This window comes from Bicyclus anynana, chromosome 22 (genome assembly GCF_947172395.1).
Source record: "Bicyclus anynana chromosome 22, ilBicAnyn1.1, whole genome shotgun sequence".
NCBI lineage: Eukaryota > Metazoa > Arthropoda > Insecta > Lepidoptera > Nymphalidae > Bicyclus > Bicyclus anynana.
The window spans coordinates 9,439,276-9,456,719 of record NC_069104.1 but is presented as its reverse complement, the minus strand read 5'-3'; the positions used below and the strand labels follow the sequence as shown (position 1 = coordinate 9,456,719).

General features: G+C 37.6%; 2 protein-coding genes across 5 annotated transcripts in view; one reads left to right on the top strand and one right to left on the bottom strand.

Annotated features, from left to right (window-relative positions):
• Positions 1 to 1,790, bottom strand: part of LOC112054313 (tight junction protein ZO-3) — a 168,978-nt gene extending 167,188 nt beyond the window's left edge. For 2 of the 4 annotated variants that reach the window (XR_008251989.1, XM_052888429.1), the window contains exon 1: positions 1,488 to 1,790. Coding sequence is in view for 3 of the 4 variants with exons in the window: in XM_052888429.1 (XP_052744389.1) it covers positions 1,488 to 1,764 (277 nt within the window). In the remaining variant the exon portion in view is untranslated. The remainder of the gene's footprint in view (positions 1 to 1,487) is intronic. The other 2 variants (XM_052888433.1, XM_052888434.1) reach the window with 1 other exon arrangement.
• A 4,293-nt stretch (positions 1,791 to 6,083) lies between these two features.
• LOC112055459 (another transcription unit protein) lies at positions 6,084 to 16,597 on the top strand. The gene is made up of 11 exons (XM_024095583.2): positions 6,084 to 6,275; positions 7,569 to 7,665; positions 7,813 to 8,460; positions 8,862 to 8,965; positions 9,288 to 9,464; positions 10,140 to 10,324; positions 10,752 to 10,966; positions 11,705 to 11,867; positions 13,158 to 13,373; positions 13,986 to 14,157; positions 15,178 to 16,597. Exons 1-11 carry the CDS (start codon positions 6,245 to 6,247, stop codon positions 15,357 to 15,359), a joined length of 2,190 nt encoding a protein of 729 aa, XP_023951351.2. The 5' UTR covers positions 6,084 to 6,244; the 3' UTR covers positions 15,360 to 16,597.
• Positions 16,598 to 17,444: the final 847 nt, after the last annotated feature.

Sequence of the window (17,444 nt, the reverse complement as noted above, 5' to 3'; positions counted from 1 at the left end):
ATTGGGCCAGCGTGGTAGACTATTGGCCTAACCCCTCTGATTCTGAGAGGAGACTCGAGCTCAGCAGTGAGCCGAATATGGGTTGATACTTAATGATGATGATAATTTTCAACAAAAAAAATCATCAAAAGTTTGTTTACCTATCTGCGTAGGTACAAGGTCAAAAATCTTTTAGTTTGTACTTATCACTGTACGATAGCAATTTGGGGGACCCTATGTTGACAGTCTTTTGTGTCGAGTTGCCGCCACAAAAAGTGCGGTGAACCCGCTATAGTCGCGCCACGAGCATTGTCTTGTCCCCTTCCTAGAACTCTAATCATAACAGAACTGCGCTTCTTGGAAACCCTAGTACTAGTACATAGATAGGTAGGTAGGTATACATATATACAATATACGTAAAGGTTGATCTAAATAATAATAGGTACCTATAGAATATACCTATAGAATAGTAAGAATGTAATTCTTAATGCTAGCCACAAACGGTCAATTATTCTCACGTTTCTTTAGCACCCACGACTATAATTGATCGTGTGTTGGTCACTGCGTACATGACTTCTATAGTAAACCGCGTGGTTACTGCCGTTTGCTTTTCAGAAACGTGAGAATTATTGACCGTCAATGGCGACCCTAAGACTACATTCTAATGCTTAACATAGGTACGAGTAAGTACCTACTATAGGTATTCTACGAGTAATTATTCACCAATTGAAATATTTTTTTTTAGTGATTTTTAAGATAGGTACTTACTTATAAACAACTACCTATATGCCTATGATAAAGTTAGTGTTAGGTAAGGGCAAAACTCCCATGCTCTGATAGGTAATTTTTTTATAGTGCAGTAAACAGCCTTGGCCTTACTTTAAATTAAATAGTCTTTATTGGTACCTGGTAATCCGTATTAACGTCATAGGGTACCTTTAATACGTAATTACTAGTTAGTTACCTACTACCAATGTTCTATGTAATTAGTCGGTAGTGAAATACCTAAATCTAATAAGAGAAGGTAGGTAGGCAGGTCGCGTTTTTAATGACTGAACAGGTTTTGATGATGTTTAGTACTTACACATAAGATGCGATTTAAGATTTAGGAAAAGAGACTTGTATTGACTTGTAATGTTTTGTATTAATATATAAGTTATTTAAACTGTAAATTGTAATGTACTATTTTCTAAAGGTGGGTAGCTAAATAAACTTTTAAACAATGTGTTTATATTTTTACGAATATAAAGTAGCCTTTGACATAATATAAAAACATCGAACCCAAGTCCCAAATCGGTAATTGCTTAATAGCAATAAGGCCGCCTTTGCAAGCTAAGTTCAATAAAATCGTTTTTAATGTAATTTTTTTGTGTGCAATTAAGTATTTCTCCTTCTTCTTCGGTCGGACCGAAGCCGAAATGTTTCAGTTAACATTAAAACAAACACACTAATAGTCAGTACCAAACCACAAACCTACTGTCTACTTCAAATAATGAATAAAATCTTACCATTTATAACGTATCGTCTATCGTTCATAAGTTCCTTAGCCAATTTCGGGCATTCGTCATAAAGTACCGCGCACAGATCTTTCAGCTTCCCCGCGTTTTGTTTACCAACAACTTCTATGAAGTAATTGCACTTATCACTGTCCAACGCACTGGTTATCACTTCTAGGTCGTGCACGTTGAATATACCTTTCTTGACCAACACATCCAACACGTTGGTATCGCATAGTTCGCGGAGTAACACAGCCTTGTGTTGTGCGAGCCCGGCACATACGTCCATCGCGGACGGCGACGTTCGACTGACGTTGGTAAACGGTTGTCGGTTGCGGGTTGACGGTAAGTTTGTAAAAGGAAAAAAATGGTTGCCATTGAATACGTCCATTCAGTAAGAACAGATGCAAGTGCTAGGGTTGTCACTTAACTATAACTAAGTACTTAATCTATTTACACGTTAACAAAGAATATGAAAAGTCCAAAATGTCCAAGTCTGTTCGCGATTAATTTTTACATTATCTAATGGATTTTCGTGCGGGTTTCATCAGAGTGATTTCTTAATAAGGTTTGTCGAGGTTTTGTTTAATTATGAATACCTACTATGACGTTAATTATTTTGAGAAATGTCGGAAAAGTGGGAGCTTTCATCGAAAATGCTGCTACATTCCTTCGAGACATAATAAAACAATGCATGTTAAATATTTATCTGTTTTATAGACTTGTATAAAAGTCCGCGAAGGCATATTATAGGTATTGTATCTTTTAAGGATAGCCTATGTATTATGTAACATGTATGTGTATGTAACTAAAGTTAGTCTGTTCAATTTTGTTACAAGTTAACCCTTGACTGCAATCTCACCAGATGGTAAGTGAAGATGCAATATAAGATGGAAGCGGGCTAACTTATTAGGCGTAGGATGAAATCCACAAAAAAATCAGTTTCTACACGACATCGTACCAGAACGCTGAATCGCTTGGCTGTACGTTTTTACTGGTAGGGTACTCAGGACCTCCGTCTTGTAAATTCACCACGCATACCACTGCGCCATGGAGGCCGTCAAAATAAAAAAAAAATAATATTAAAAATACTTAAAAAAACCTTTTTTAAATTTGTGTTTGTTTGACTATATTTTATTTGTACAAACGTGACAGATTTTCATAGAGTTTTAGCAGATAAATTAGCTTGGGGCCTGGCTTTGGGCTTTTTGTCATTGTACCTACTATAATTATAATTAATTTTACTATCCGAAAAAATAACAATTTCTTTTAGTTCAAAATCTAATATTTGAGATAGATTTCATAAACTTGTATTGTATATTTCATAACGTTATCATGCTCGCAATTTTTTAAAAAAGACTTCACAATACATCTATAATATCACATTTTAAAATAATAATTGTATTGCATCTATTTGATCAAGAACGACAACCCTACGAATAGCAATTGTAATTTAATTTCCATTGTTTTGGGAGTTTGAACCTTAACAACATACTAGTACGTTTTAAATTAGATCGCAATTTCACCACCACTTGAAAGTAACCCGTGATTTTGTTTCGTCGCCGTCAGGTCAAAATGTAACTTTGTAACACGATCTATATATTTATTGAATAACGGAAGCAAACTTGGTTTGTCAGTCTATTATAAAATTATAAAACACCTAAAAATTTAAAAATCTGTAATCAGACTACGGAAAAATACTGAATTGGAAAAATGAAATAATGAAAGCGGTTTAGTTTGGTTAAAATCAAGGTTATAAGTACAATCGACTCTTCCAGTCCTCCTATAGTTGAAGTCGGAAAATCGGAAAATGTAGCCTCGCCTCTGTTACCCGGACCTTAATAACGAACCTCTAGCGAACCGATTGATTTTTATTCACCAAAATCGATCGAAAAGTTTCGGCGCTACGGGTGAACATACCTACGTAGGTAAATACAAAGATACTTTACATAACTTCTAAAATCACCACCGAAGAATTGACAACTTTTTCAGAAAAAAGAAAAATTCGGCCAAACTCAGTCTAATAGTAGATTGTTATACAAGGGGCTAAAAAGACCCATTATATACGAGGTATTTTTAGGGCCAGAGACGTAAGGCGAGGGCCGCCTAAATAGAAACTGAGTTTATAATGGGTTTAGCCCCACGTGTTTGCTTTTCACTACGATTGCGAGAAAATAAAATAGTTTAGTACAATATTCAATGATTTATTTTAATTGAAAATTAAATGTACAAAGTCTACAATTTTGGATATTAAGGGAGATGCTTTTACCCGGTAACATAATTTCCGACTACTGTGAAGATAAATAATAATTACGTGAGGTAAACGTGGGAGATAATAGTAAAAAACTCCTTTCGTAAGTGAATCCATTCGTTGTTGTTTTCTTCACTTATTAAATTTTTCGTAGGTATTCGTAGGTAAGTATTTAAGGTAATGCGTCTCGACTTTGATGGTAACAGATTGAAAATTTCATCCATCTCCAAATTAGGATCACCACTCTCACTAGATGAAGACAACAATAACAATTATTGTTGAAAAATATGTAAGTTACGGTCACAAATTTACAATGAATTTCTGAAAAAAATCAAGTGTGTATTATTCACGCCAATTGCTTTTTTAAATTCTCGCTTTTTAATTTTATTTTTTTCACATGAGAAAGAGGCAAAGGTATTACACCGTAAAGGATGTCTCATGTTTTCAAATCTCGCTCTATTCGCAACTCAATAAAAATTAAATAAATAAATAAACGCATTCCACAGACAAGAACGCTGCATTTCATTCCAATTTAAAGTTTTTTATTTATTTTTCAAAATAATCAGTGCCTTACCTATAATGATTCTATTTTCGAATAAAACCTACTCCGTTTCCTCCGTTTTATAGTAGGCTAGTACTTGGCTAGTACTCGTAACAGATAAGAATTAAAAAAACAAAATTACTTTAGCCCCTAGAGGCTAATATGCTTGTTTAGCCCCGCTGTGGAGTGATAATATGACAGTGTTTTTGAGCAAGAGTAGTGAAAATTCATTTATTGTAAGTAAGCATAGGTAGTTTAGAAAAAACAACTTTTGAAATTTATGGCATGGTATAATACGGTAGAATGAAAGTCCAAAACTTAAAATTAAAGTTACGGGGGTTCCAAACGGGGGTTATATTATATAGCCCGACCCAGGATTTGAACCCAAGACCTCGTTATCCCTAACCACATAAGCTAACCACTGGACCAACGAGGTAGTTAACTGCGTGTGTCCTTGTAGGGGCCCTATTACGTATCTCGGTGTAGCATTCAAATAATAAGTCACTTCATCGGTTTTCGTCGTATTTTCATTTTTGTGATCATCTCACATAGTTATTTCAACGAAATTACCAAGACAACGCCATGTTACATGAAGTGGCAGTGATTTTTTGGTTTAACGATCATTTGTTTATTTTAAAGAAATTACGTAAATATTCATTAAAATAACATTACTACTTGCTACTCTACCACTAATAAACTAATGCACTTTACATAAGATTACCATAATTATGTTATTTCGTTGAACACTCAATATTAAAATATTGCAAAATTTGAATGGTATTATTCCATTATTTGAATGGTACACCGAGATACATAATAACCCTGCAGACCTTTTAGCAATAGGGTACCTTTTAGCAATAAGGCCGCCTTTGCATGCTAATTTTTAGTTTTGATTATTCCTTTATAATTTTCAATTTGTTTTTTTTATTGTGTGCAAAAAAGTATTTCTTCTTCTTCTTCTTCTTCTTCTTCAGACAAATTATATAAAGACTTGCCTCGCTATCTGTTAGCCCTCGATCAAAAATTAAGAACCAACGATCTAACGCGAGACTTGGTCGCTAACTAACAGTGGCCCTCATAAGAAGGCTCAAAGTCACTCAGCGGGCATGCTTGGAGTTTCTCTGCGAGATCGAATCAGAAATGAGGGGATCCGCAGAATAACCTAATTCACTGATATAGTTCAGCGAGTCGCGAAACTGAAGTGTTACATAATTCGAAGAGCCTATGGACGTTGGGGTCCCAAGGTGTAGGAATGGCGACCCCGTAACGGATGTATCACCTCATTGTTGTAATAGTTTGTCGTTTAAAGAGCTCCCTAAAATGCCGGTTTGTGTAGTTAAGTTAAATGACATAAAAACGGTCAACAACTTTTAATTTACTAAATGATGGAGTTACGTTTCATTTGTAAGTATTTGTTATTTAGTAATAAAACAATATCTAAAAAGAATCGATCGAATCGAAACCGGAACAACAAAACATCGATCAAGTACTAATCGAATATTCTGTAAGCGATATGTTAAATGTTTGTTTTGTTAGTGTTAATAGGTAGTTGGTGAATTTTCTTGCGACACGATTTTTTAATTTGATATTTTTTAATCATCTACACTAATATTATAAAGCTGAAGAGTTTGTTTCTTTGCTTGAAAGCGGAAATCTCAAGAACTCTTGATTCGATTTGAATAACATTGTAGATAACATTTAGAGAGCTTAGCAGGAAGTAGGGCTCAAAAAACTAGAACCGAGAGCCATGCCGTGTCATATAAAAAAAGAGAGATAGACAGAGATTGTAATTTGTAGTTCGATGTAATTTAATCTGTGGTTGTAGCCAGTGATCTGTGGTTGCAGCTTATATTTTGATAACCTAAAAAATATTTAACTATTATTTACACAAATAAAGCGACTTGTACCTTTTAATACATGTTTTGTGTAATTTATTAAGAATTAATACAACGAGTAAACTGCTAGTTTACTCTTAAAATGGCACCAAAAACTGTGAATGCTTCGGATGGTGAGTTTACGTTTTGTTTTCCTTTTTTTTTGTTTTATTAATGTTTCCTTGCTTTAAATTGTAATTTACTTCTAATTTATACAATTTATAAAGTATTGTTCATTGATTATTTATTACTTACAAGCTTATGAATTATTTACATAGAATTTGTTGCTTAATTATAAGCCTGAAATGGCTGTGTTAAGGGTATAGAAACATACAAAAATAAAGAACATATTATCAAAAACAACTAGCAGGTCATGCCAATGATCAACCATTGTATCTGGATATGATCTTCTTAATTCGTTTTAAGTCTAATAACCCTACAAAGTCTACAAAATCTGGCCAAGGTAGAAAACCAAAAATTAGCATAATAAGAGATCTGGTCTATTCATACTCCGAGTATAGTCAAATATAGTTTGTCAGATGGCCAAGTTACAGTTTTAATTTGATAAGCTTCATTTTCACATATTTCATTTTTAATCATTATTTAATGTGACTTTTTATTGAGTGTGTTTAAAACGTAGGCGTCCACTGATCCGCATCGTACGTATCGCATCGCCTCAAACGGATTTTAGTATTCTTTTTTTTATAAAAATGTGTGTGAAGTAGATGCACATACAAGTGCATCTACTTAACACACATCTACATCATACGGATTACATCAAATGGATTTTATCTACCATAAAATTAATGATGCGTCTGATACATACAATGTGGATATGTGGACGCCTACCACAATTTACCATTTATTCAGTTTCTCCTTATTTAATCCCTATTTAATAAATTGCATAATCATTTTACTCTTGTTTGAGCCTCAAATGTTCTGTCCATTATCTTTTTTGTAGTTTTGTTTGTTTTATTTGTTATGTAGAGTCCAATGTCAATGTCACACTATGTCTCGCTATGTGCCAATGTCCATTTAGCATCTGTTGGTTAAGTAATCCTGCGAATGTCTTATATTTTTTACTTTTTAATTTTTGTAAGCCCTGAGGGGCCCAACATGTCTTAAAACAAGATAAAGACAAATGTCAAGCAATAGAGGCAGAATTGAAAGTTCTGCTATTGTAATTAAAATTTTCAATTCTCTTTGTTCCATTAGGTTGAAAGAGAGCAGTATTTTACCTTGTCGCTATTGGTTTATAGAACTCGCACTACAGTCTTTTTTTCTCAACATATTGTTGAAAATAAAAGATATTCTGTTGTTAAAAAAGATAACTTGTTGACTTGTTGACACATGCGATATTTTATTTTCATTTTGCGTATTTAGTGCAAAAAAACTGCAGAATTCACATGAAATGTATAAAATTCCAGATACAGATTCAGGTTCCGACTCTGACAGTGGTTCTAGTGGCAGCCGCAGCAAAAGTGCCAGCCCTGCACCGTCTGGGAAAGAGGGCAGTCAGTCTAGGTAAAATCTTTGATTCTCCAGAAGTGTGAGTGAAGTTACAAGTGGGTAGACAAAACAAAACAAAATGGCCTTAACAGCTTTTCAGAAAAAGCAAGTGGCTTAATATGAAATGAAAAAATGAACACTGTAAATATGCTTTGATTCCAGGTCTGTCTCACGAAGCCCACAAAAATCAGGAAGTGAATCTCCTAAATCACACAAGTCTGGGAAATCTGGACGATCAGGACGCTCCAGGAAATCTTCCAATGCTTCAAATGCTTCCCGAAGCAAGTCTAACTCCCCAGCTAAATCTCAAAGATCTGGTTCTGCACAGAGTAATAAATCTGGATCATCCAGTGCAAAGTCCAATGCATCAAAATCACCCAGGGCTTCAAAATCTCGATCAAGATCAAGAAGCGGGTCTGGCAGTGCTAGATCACGTTCTGGTAGTCCAAAATCTGGGCAACAAAGTCCAAAATCACGTTCCCAATCTCCCAAATCAAGGTCCCAAAGCCCCAAATCTCGCTCACAGAGTCCTAAATCTCGATCACAAAGCCCTAAGTCCAGATCACAAAGTCCCAAATCTAGGTCTCAGTCTCGTTCACCCAGCCCAAAGTCTCAAGGAGCGAAAAGTCGATCACGTAGTGGTAGTGCTAAAAGTAGGAAGACCAGGTCAAGATCAGGGAGTGCATCATCAAGGTCCAAGAGTCCTGCAAGGTCCAAAAGTCCTGCAAGACAAGATGCTGCTGACAGTAGGTCTAATTCACCAAATCTTATGATTGATGATGGAGATGCTAAGGAAAAATCAAGATCAAGGTACATCTATCCTTTTTTTTTTGACAAAATGAATAATATCAAACCAATTGATAGTGATTTACCCTTATGTTTAATGTCTTTTTACTGACTGAAATGACTTTTTCAAAATTTTTTCGTGATTTGTTAACCATGGCTGAAGGCGTCAACCAGAGCCAAGTCAAACATGTTTTACATTAGTCATAGTCTTAAAGTCAAATCCAAATAAAATTTGGCTTTTATTAATCACTAATTATTTCTTCGCCAAAAGTGGCGGAGCATTGCACAGAAGGCGTCGCTCATCGCTGCAACCACGACCACTCTGCCAAGAGTGCACGATTAAGAAGAGAAGAAGAAGAATTATTTCTTCCATAATTTATCTCTCTACTCTAATTTTTTTTATATTGTAAAATTATTTTTTTCAGATCTGGTTCCAGACACTCAAAGTCTAGATCTAGGAGTAAATCAAAGTCCAAAAGTAGGTCAAGATCACGCTCAAAAAGTTCTAATGCTTCTGAAGGAGGTGAAGGTAACTATTACTTATGAATAAAGGAAATAATCTGAATATAAAATATAATTACTGCCATTTAGTGCAATGTAGCTTGGTCATTGGTGCGGGTGATAATTGCTGTATGATGTTCATAATACGTACTATTATCGTAAATTGCTGCAAACTTTCAAGAGTAAAATGAACTGTCACCTTCCTACAGAGCACGAGCTATAAATAGGCTATAGAATAGCCTGATTTTCATAAAAAACTAGCAAATGTGTATTGGCAATATAGGTAAAAGAAATGGAAAATTTCACTAAAATCTGTCTAGCCATTTTACATGAGATTTGAATTATTGCAGGAGAAAAGAAAAAAAGGGCCGTTCTGTCTGATTCAGACAGTGGTGGCGAGGGCTCAAAGAGTGGTAAACGTAAGAAGGGCTCAGACAGTGGTTCCGATACCAGCAGCAAGCCAAGTAAGAAGAAATCTAAACAAATTGTTGACTCAGATGATGAAAATCAAGAAAAGGCTGATACTGGTAAGAATATGTTAAATATTCCTGGATTCATATTAATACTGATAAGGGAATTTTAATATTGGTTGATTTACAATGATACAAGTGAAGAGTTTTGAATATGGGTTGATTCTCAATGATACTGGTAATAAGTTTTGAATATTATATAGATTCACATTTATACTGGTGATAAGTTTAAATATTTATTAATTCACATTTATATTAGTGAGGAGTTTTGAGTATTTGTTGATTCACATTTATCATCATCATCATCATTGTCAACCCATATTCGGCTCACTGCTGAGCTCGAGTCTCCTCTCAGAATGAGAGGGGTTAGGCCAATAGTCCACCACGCTGGCCCAATGCGGATTGGCAGACTTCACAGAGAATTAAGAAAATTCTCTGGTATGCAGGTTTCCTTCACCATTTGAGACACGTGATATTTAATTCTTAAAATGCACACAACTGAAAAATTGGAGATGCATGCCCCGGACCGGATTCGAACCCACGCCCTCCGGAAACGGAGGCAGGGGTCATATCCACTGGGCTATCACGGCTCACTTACGATTCACATTTATACTGGTGAGAAATTTTGAATGTATTTGTTGGTTCACAACAATGCTAGTGAGAAGTCTTGAATATTTGTCGATTCACATTGATACTGCCAAGGAGTTTTGAATGTTTGTGTATTTGTTACAGTAACGGCAGACGCATTGTTTGGTGACGCGTCCGACATAAGCACAGACAACGAAGCGGAGAAGGACAAAGGGTCAGAGAGATCGCGCTCTCGATCCAGATCGCGGTCGAGGTCCAGGAGTCGCAGCCGCGGGAGATCTGATGATGAGAGACGATCTGGTGATGAAGCGAAACGTAGCGGGGATGAGGTAAGTGGAGACATGTTTTTGCAGTAATAATTGACGAAACAACCAGGGGTCGTGTAGTGTGAAATTCGCCTATAATACAGCAACATTGAACATGTTTTGTATGGAACTTTACATCCTGTTCTGTATAAGTTAAGTGATGTTATACAGCGACCTTGAGTTGATTAATTAAAGTCTGGCCGCTCAGAGATTGCGTTTCTGACACCTGTCAATGTCAATGTAGGTAAATGAGATTAAAATATCTTTTAAAAACTTTAATAACGAGTAATAACATTAAAAATTTAATGATTATGCCAATTTACTATAAACATTTGGGCTAAAATTATGAACAATTAATTAACAAATATAAAAAAGTGACATTGACAGGTGTCAGAAACGCAATTTCTGAGCGGCCGGACTTTAAGTATAATATTATTAGTAAACCTTGCAGCAGGAGGCGAAAAAACCTGAAGAAGAGGAAGAAGTGGAAATCCCCGAGACCCGTATAGACGTGGACATGCCCAAGATATGGACAGAACTCGGCAAGGAGTTGCACTTTGTGAAGTTGCCCAATTTCTTGTCAGTGGAGACGAGGCCTTATGATCCCAACACATATGAGGACGAGATTGATGAAGAGGAAACTTTGGACGAAGAGGGTAGAGCTAGGTGAGGAGTCTTTGTTTGTTTATTATTTGCTTTGGACGGGATCGATGGGGTACCTATTATAGTCATCAAAAACCCATTTTCGACTCACTGTTGAGCACGAGTCTCCTCTTAAAATGAGGGGTTAGGCCAATAGTCCACCACGCTGACCAAATGCGGATTGGCAGATTTCACACACGTAGAGAACTAAGAAAAATCTCAGGTTTCCTCAGAATGCTTTTCCTTCACCGTTTGAGATACGTGATATTTAGTTTCTTAAAATGCACATAACTGGAAATTTGGAGGTGCCTGCCTTGGACTGGATAGTTTAGTGTATATGAGATCTGCCTTCGATTCAGAGGGCGTAGGTTTGAATCCGGTCCAGGCATGCCGGCAAAGGCGTACCTACCGCAAAGCGATTTAGCTTTCCGGTACGATGTCGTGTAGAAACTGAGAGCTGGGCAACTTCGTTCGTAACACTCCCGCGGGCCGGGGGGCGTGTAGCGCTGAATGAAAAACCGACGACTGACGCACTTCACTTCCCTGCACGCACGTTTTCACACCCGCGTAGTCTTGCCCCTCGTCGCCCGCATATCATGGAAGCGTCATCAACGAACATGCCAAACTATAGGCAAGGTTTAACTTGTAAATAAAAAAAAAACTATGCCCTGCCCATTGCCTCTTCAGCTTTACGGTTGAGCTATGTCGGTGACTTTGGCACTTGAAAGATTTTTTTTTTTAATTTTAAATATTTAATTACAGGTTGAAATTAAAAGTGGAGAACACAATCCGCTGGCGCACGGCGTTCGACAAGGAGGGCAACGCCATCAAGGAGTCCAACGCGCGCATGGTCAAGTGGTCCGACGGCAGCATGTCCCTGCACCTCGGCTCCGAGATATTCGACGTTTACAAACAGCCGTTGCTTGTGAGTTCATTTTATTAGCTGCGGTACGAGGTCAATTGACCTCGTAAGTCTAGCGTCTTCAAAGGTTACGAGGTCAATTGACCTCGTAAGTCTAGCGTCTTCAAAAGTTACGAGGTCGATTGACCTCGTATAAAGTTTTAGTATCAGGTCAAAAAACCTCGTAACGCACCAGAAGAAAGTACAGAAAAATCAGTGCCGCAGAGAACGTGTTAATATTAGGAGCCAAAAATGAGACGAAAGTAGACAACGCCACGTGTTCTTAGCGCGTGTCACAAAACCAGTTGACATCAGAAGTGGATTTAAAGAGCCAAACACAATTATTGAATACTAGCTGACGCCGCGCGGTTTTACCCGCGTGGTTCCCGTTCCCGCAGGAATATGGGGATAATATATAGCCTATAGCCTTCCTGGATAAATGCTGTGTGTGGCTATCTGACACTGAAAGAATTTTTCAAATCGGACCAGTAGTTCCTGAGATTAGCGCGTTCAATCAAACAAACAAACTCTTCAGTTTTATAATATTAGTATAGATTCCCAAAATAAACCCTCGAATGGCAGAGTATACGTTTGAGTGAAGTCCCGGACTTGTGACCGTTGTATGGAGGATTAAAGATGTCTTTTGAAATTATTTAACACTCCCCTTTTCTACTTGTAGCCGCAGCGTAAAAGAGGAACAAACATACTTACACACTTACACACTTACTTTCGCTTTTATAATATTAATGTGATGTGATTCGCATGCCTAAGTCAAAGATACGCAAATACTCTTGTTGTTTGATGTTTCAATGCCTACTTCGAAATAAATGAATTCTATTTAAGAGCGCGCAGCACGTCGGTACGATATGGATAAAATCGATCGAAGCGCAAGCGAGACGCCGAATTATGACTTTCACGTGAGTGAAAAGCACGGAGCGAATGACACGTGACGCAAATTTTATGACATGAGCGCCAAAACCATTTTTACCTAATTGCAAGTAAATTAAACAACATAACGAAAATCAAAATGGCCATGTTCAAGATATTTATCTAATTTTCTATACAAAACAAAAATTTAAGAAAATAAGTTTGCTTTTCCTGAGATTGAAAGCAAAATGGGAGCAAAACATGTATTTTTCAAAAAAATAAACTATCGAGAAAAGTTTTACAAATTGTGTATTTTGTATAGTCATAACGAAGCTAAAACTTTGAAATATCATTTACAAAAATATCAGGTTCGTAACTTTTCCAGAATCTGAGATCCAGAACCATTTGTAACCACCAAATTACATATTGCACACTCTTAATTTCCAGGGCGACCACAACCACCTGTTCGTCCGCCAAGGCACAGGTCTGCAAGGCCAGGCCGTGTTCCGCACAAAGCTCTCCTTCAGGCCACACTCCACAGACTCCTTCACTCACAGGAAGATGACATTGTCTGTGGCCGACCGCTCCACCAAGACGTCTGCCATCAAGATACTGTCGCAGGTCGGCAGCGACCCGGACGCTGACAGGAAGTACCAGTTGAAGGCGAGTGATCATCAACATTATTTATTGATTTCTTAATTTGACCTTTATTTGGTCATCATTAACAACTTTCGGCTCACTGTTGAGCACGAATCTCCTCTCAGAATATTAGGCCAATAGTCCACCACGCTGGCCCAATGCGGATTGGCAGACTTCACACACACAGAGATGCAAGTAACAAGGTTTACTCACGATGTTTATCCTTCACCGTTTGAGTATCATGGGGATGGATTTCAAACAGCCAGTGCGCCATCTTGGGGAGGCCGCCATATTGGTAATGACGTTTCTTAGCTAGTCATGTATTGTCATCAGAACTCAGAGCGTGTGCAAAATTTCATCCTAATCGAAAACCGGGAAGTGCGTCAAATTCAGATTCCAAGATTTTGTGATTTAGTTACAAGTGAAGCTAGTATAAAACGTGTAAAAATATTTTTTTTTTTAGTTAATATCTTACATACCATACCTGAAGTCTGCCAATCCGCATTTGGCCAGAGTTGTGACCTAAAGCCTGACTCTGAGATTCTGACTGATTCTGAGAGGAGACTCGTGCTCAATAGTGAGCCGAATATAGGTTTTTTAATGATGAATGTGTAATTTATCTCAATGGTGCAATAGAAAGAGGAGATGGAGCTCAGGGCTTCCATGCGGTCGCGCGCGTCGACGCGACCCAAGCGGCGCGCCGGGGCCGCCAGCGGAGGCCGGGGCGCCGCCAGACACGACGACTCGGAGGACGAGGGCGGAGTCTCCCTCGCCGCTATCAAGAACAAGTATAAGGCCGGACAGAAGGGTCAGTGTAAATTATTATTATTTTTTTTCTTCAATAATATAAATTTATTTATAAACCACAATACTATTTTAAAAATCTTTAAAACTTAATATTTTACAAAAATTTACCATAGTATTTTTTTAAAAGACGAGTAAAAAAAAATCATTATTTCTTCCTTAAATAGTAGTCAATTGGTGCTAAAAAATGAGGTTACCTGGAAATTTTTTGGAAAGCGTCTAAAAACATCTTTTTCTCTAATAGACTCATCCTTGCCCATAAAACATGTGGTCAGTTTAATTTATTTTTGTATCTATTTTTATCGTAAAATGAGTCGTAAAGAAGATATTGTCAAAAAACAGATTTTTGACAATATCGCCTTTCCGACTTCTGTATTTCGAAGAGTCCTCATGAAACGTGATAGCCCAGCGGATATGACATCTGTCTTCGATCCGGAGGGCGTAGGTTCGAAAAACATCGCGAGGAAACCTGTATACCTGAGAATTTTCTTAATAGGGTAGTTGACTCGTATCAAATTTAATATAAACAATATAAATTTAGTGTTGTACATAGAATAAGGGCCCGAATTATATCGATATCAATTAATAAATGTTAAGGATTTTTTAAAAAACTCAATTTAAACACCACGTGTAATTATTAAAATTTTCCAAATGTCAAAGACGCTGTCGTCCATTTTGTGACATCACTAACACCCTTGATGTACTAAACGCGAACTGATTTGTTTAAATATTACTATTTTTGTCAAACTCTCCATTTGTATGAGATTTATCGTAGTGACGTCATGAGACAGTTGAAATATATGTCATGGCCGACAGGCGTTTTGGCTCGTATTGTCAAAAACATAATAGCACTAATATTTTCATGTAATCACGTGTCGAAAAAATATGAATTTTTTTTTTAGTCTAGTGTAGATAATGAACTAAGGCCATTTAAAAAAAAGTGTCAACTAACCCTCATTCCGAGAGGAGACTCGTGCTCATCAGTGAGCCGAATATTTGTTGATAATGACGATGTTCCCACCAGCGAGCGCCGGCGCCGCCATCTACTCGTCGGAGTCGGAGGGCTCGGACGTGGAGACGCACCGCGCGCGCCGCCTCGACCGCGCCAAGGCGCTCAAGGACTCCGACGACGACGGCAGCGACGCCGGCGAGACCACGCCGCGCAAGAGCCAGAGCGACTCCGCCTCCGCCAGCGGCAGTGAGTAGGGCAGGTAGGGCTCCTGTAGGTCTGTGCGACATATGACGACCAATAGCGGCTGAGTTGGAGATATTTGTTTCGCCGTTCGAAAAGTGACGGAATTTTACACGTTAACAAGTTTTTTTTTAAAATTCTTTACAAGTTAGCCCTTGATTACAATCTCACCTGATGGTATTGAGCAGTCTCAAGAGCCAGAGCGATTCCTCCGATAGTGGCAGTGAATAGGGCAGGTAGGGCTCCTGTAGGTCTGTTCGATATATTGACGACCAATAGCGGCTGAGTTAGAGATATAACTCTTGTTCGCTGTTCGAAAAGAGACTTAATTTTACACGTTAACTGTAGGTCTATGCGATATATTGACGACCAATAGCGGTTGAGTTGGAGATATTTGTTTCGTCGTTCGAAAAGTGACGTAATTTTACACGTTAACAAGTTTTTTTTTAAATTCTTTACAAGTTAGCTCTTGACTACAATCTCACCTGATGGTATTAGAAGAGCAGTCTTAAGAGCCAGGGAGACTCCAACAAATATTTGGATATGTCATCCGCCATACATTTTTATTAGTTTTCGAAGTATTAGCGTTGCTAGAATGAGAACTGTAGCACGTTGATTCTTTTTCTACAAACGCTTCGAAAATTAAAAAAATATATCAGAATGACATTTGTTATCGACACGTCACGTGGTCAAGTTTTCGATCGGATCTGTCGTTCCCAATCATTTCGTAAGATTTCGAAGCGTGAGCGTTTGTAGAAAGAGTTAAGAGTTTTCGAAGCGTTACCACAATATGGCTAACGCCTCTGATGTGTAACTTGGTTACAGACCAGTATATGATGTTCAATAGCATATTATCGCGTGAAGAGAAACAGGCGTATTGTCGACCAATAGCACGGCATATAGCTCTCTTTTTTTCCCCCAACGCAACGAAAGAGAGCGATATTTGAGATCCATCGCTTATTGGTCGAAGTCTGTCGATCGTCTTTAAATATATCTTAATCATACAGCTCGATTTAATTTTCGAGAATGTCTATTTCAACTGTACCATCATTTAAGTTTGTCAATAACAGAATTTAATTATAAAATACCGAGGGTAGTTTTGTTTAAGTGTATAAAATTGACGTCGTTTAGCAAAATGAAAGAAATTATCATTTGAAGCAAGTTGTTTTAACATGTTAAAATTACGAATATTATATAAGACCAATGTAAATATTATTATAGCTAGTTATTAAATAAATAATTTAAATACCTATGTATTGAATTTCTTTCACCTCCCAGTCTGATAAAGTTATGAATGGTGAAGGGGCCAAGCCATTTTCAAGCATTATGTAGGAATTTAAGTTACAAGTAGATAAGAGACATAAATAAGCTTGAGTTCAGTTATTTGGTAGGCAGCGTAAACACCGTCACGCTGCCAGTCGCGTCAGTGATTTCGTGCAATAAAGTTTTGTGTTGTAATTATTGTTCATCATAAATTGTTTTTTGTTGTTTTTTGTTGTTGTTGTTGGCATTGAGAACATTTCGAGCAGTGAAGGTAAGTGTTGATTCTAAAGGGATCCCTTAAACCTACTCCCAAGTTACCGAGTCCTGGGATCAGCTCGAGGTGTTTCCTCTGCAGCAAAAAAAAAATGGTACATTCACTGTCGCTGCTACCCGTCATGTCACATTTATTAAAATGACTCAATTTTACCGAAAGTCTCATCAAAATCAATATAGAAAGAAATGAAATAAAGAATACATTGTATGAAATAGTTGTCTGAGATGTATATGACCTTACTCGATTTCGTGTTGGCTCGTGCCGACGCTAGGTGGCACGATTTGTCCGTAAAGGGAGATAGAGAGGGGTAGTGATCGGTTGGCGGGACGACTTGCGATATAATACGCTCGTGGTCCGGTCGACTTCAGTATTCTCATGGCGTTCGAGCCGTCCACATTCTTGTTGTGTAATTGTTTATGGATTACTTGGGATAGGCGGGGTGACTTGAGTGGAAAACGGAAGTGTTAGTCGACTATCAACCTCCTTCCTTTAACCCTACACACAACGTTCACACTGAACGTGACTCCACTCAAGGTTATTCGCTGCTATTCTAAAGCTTTAT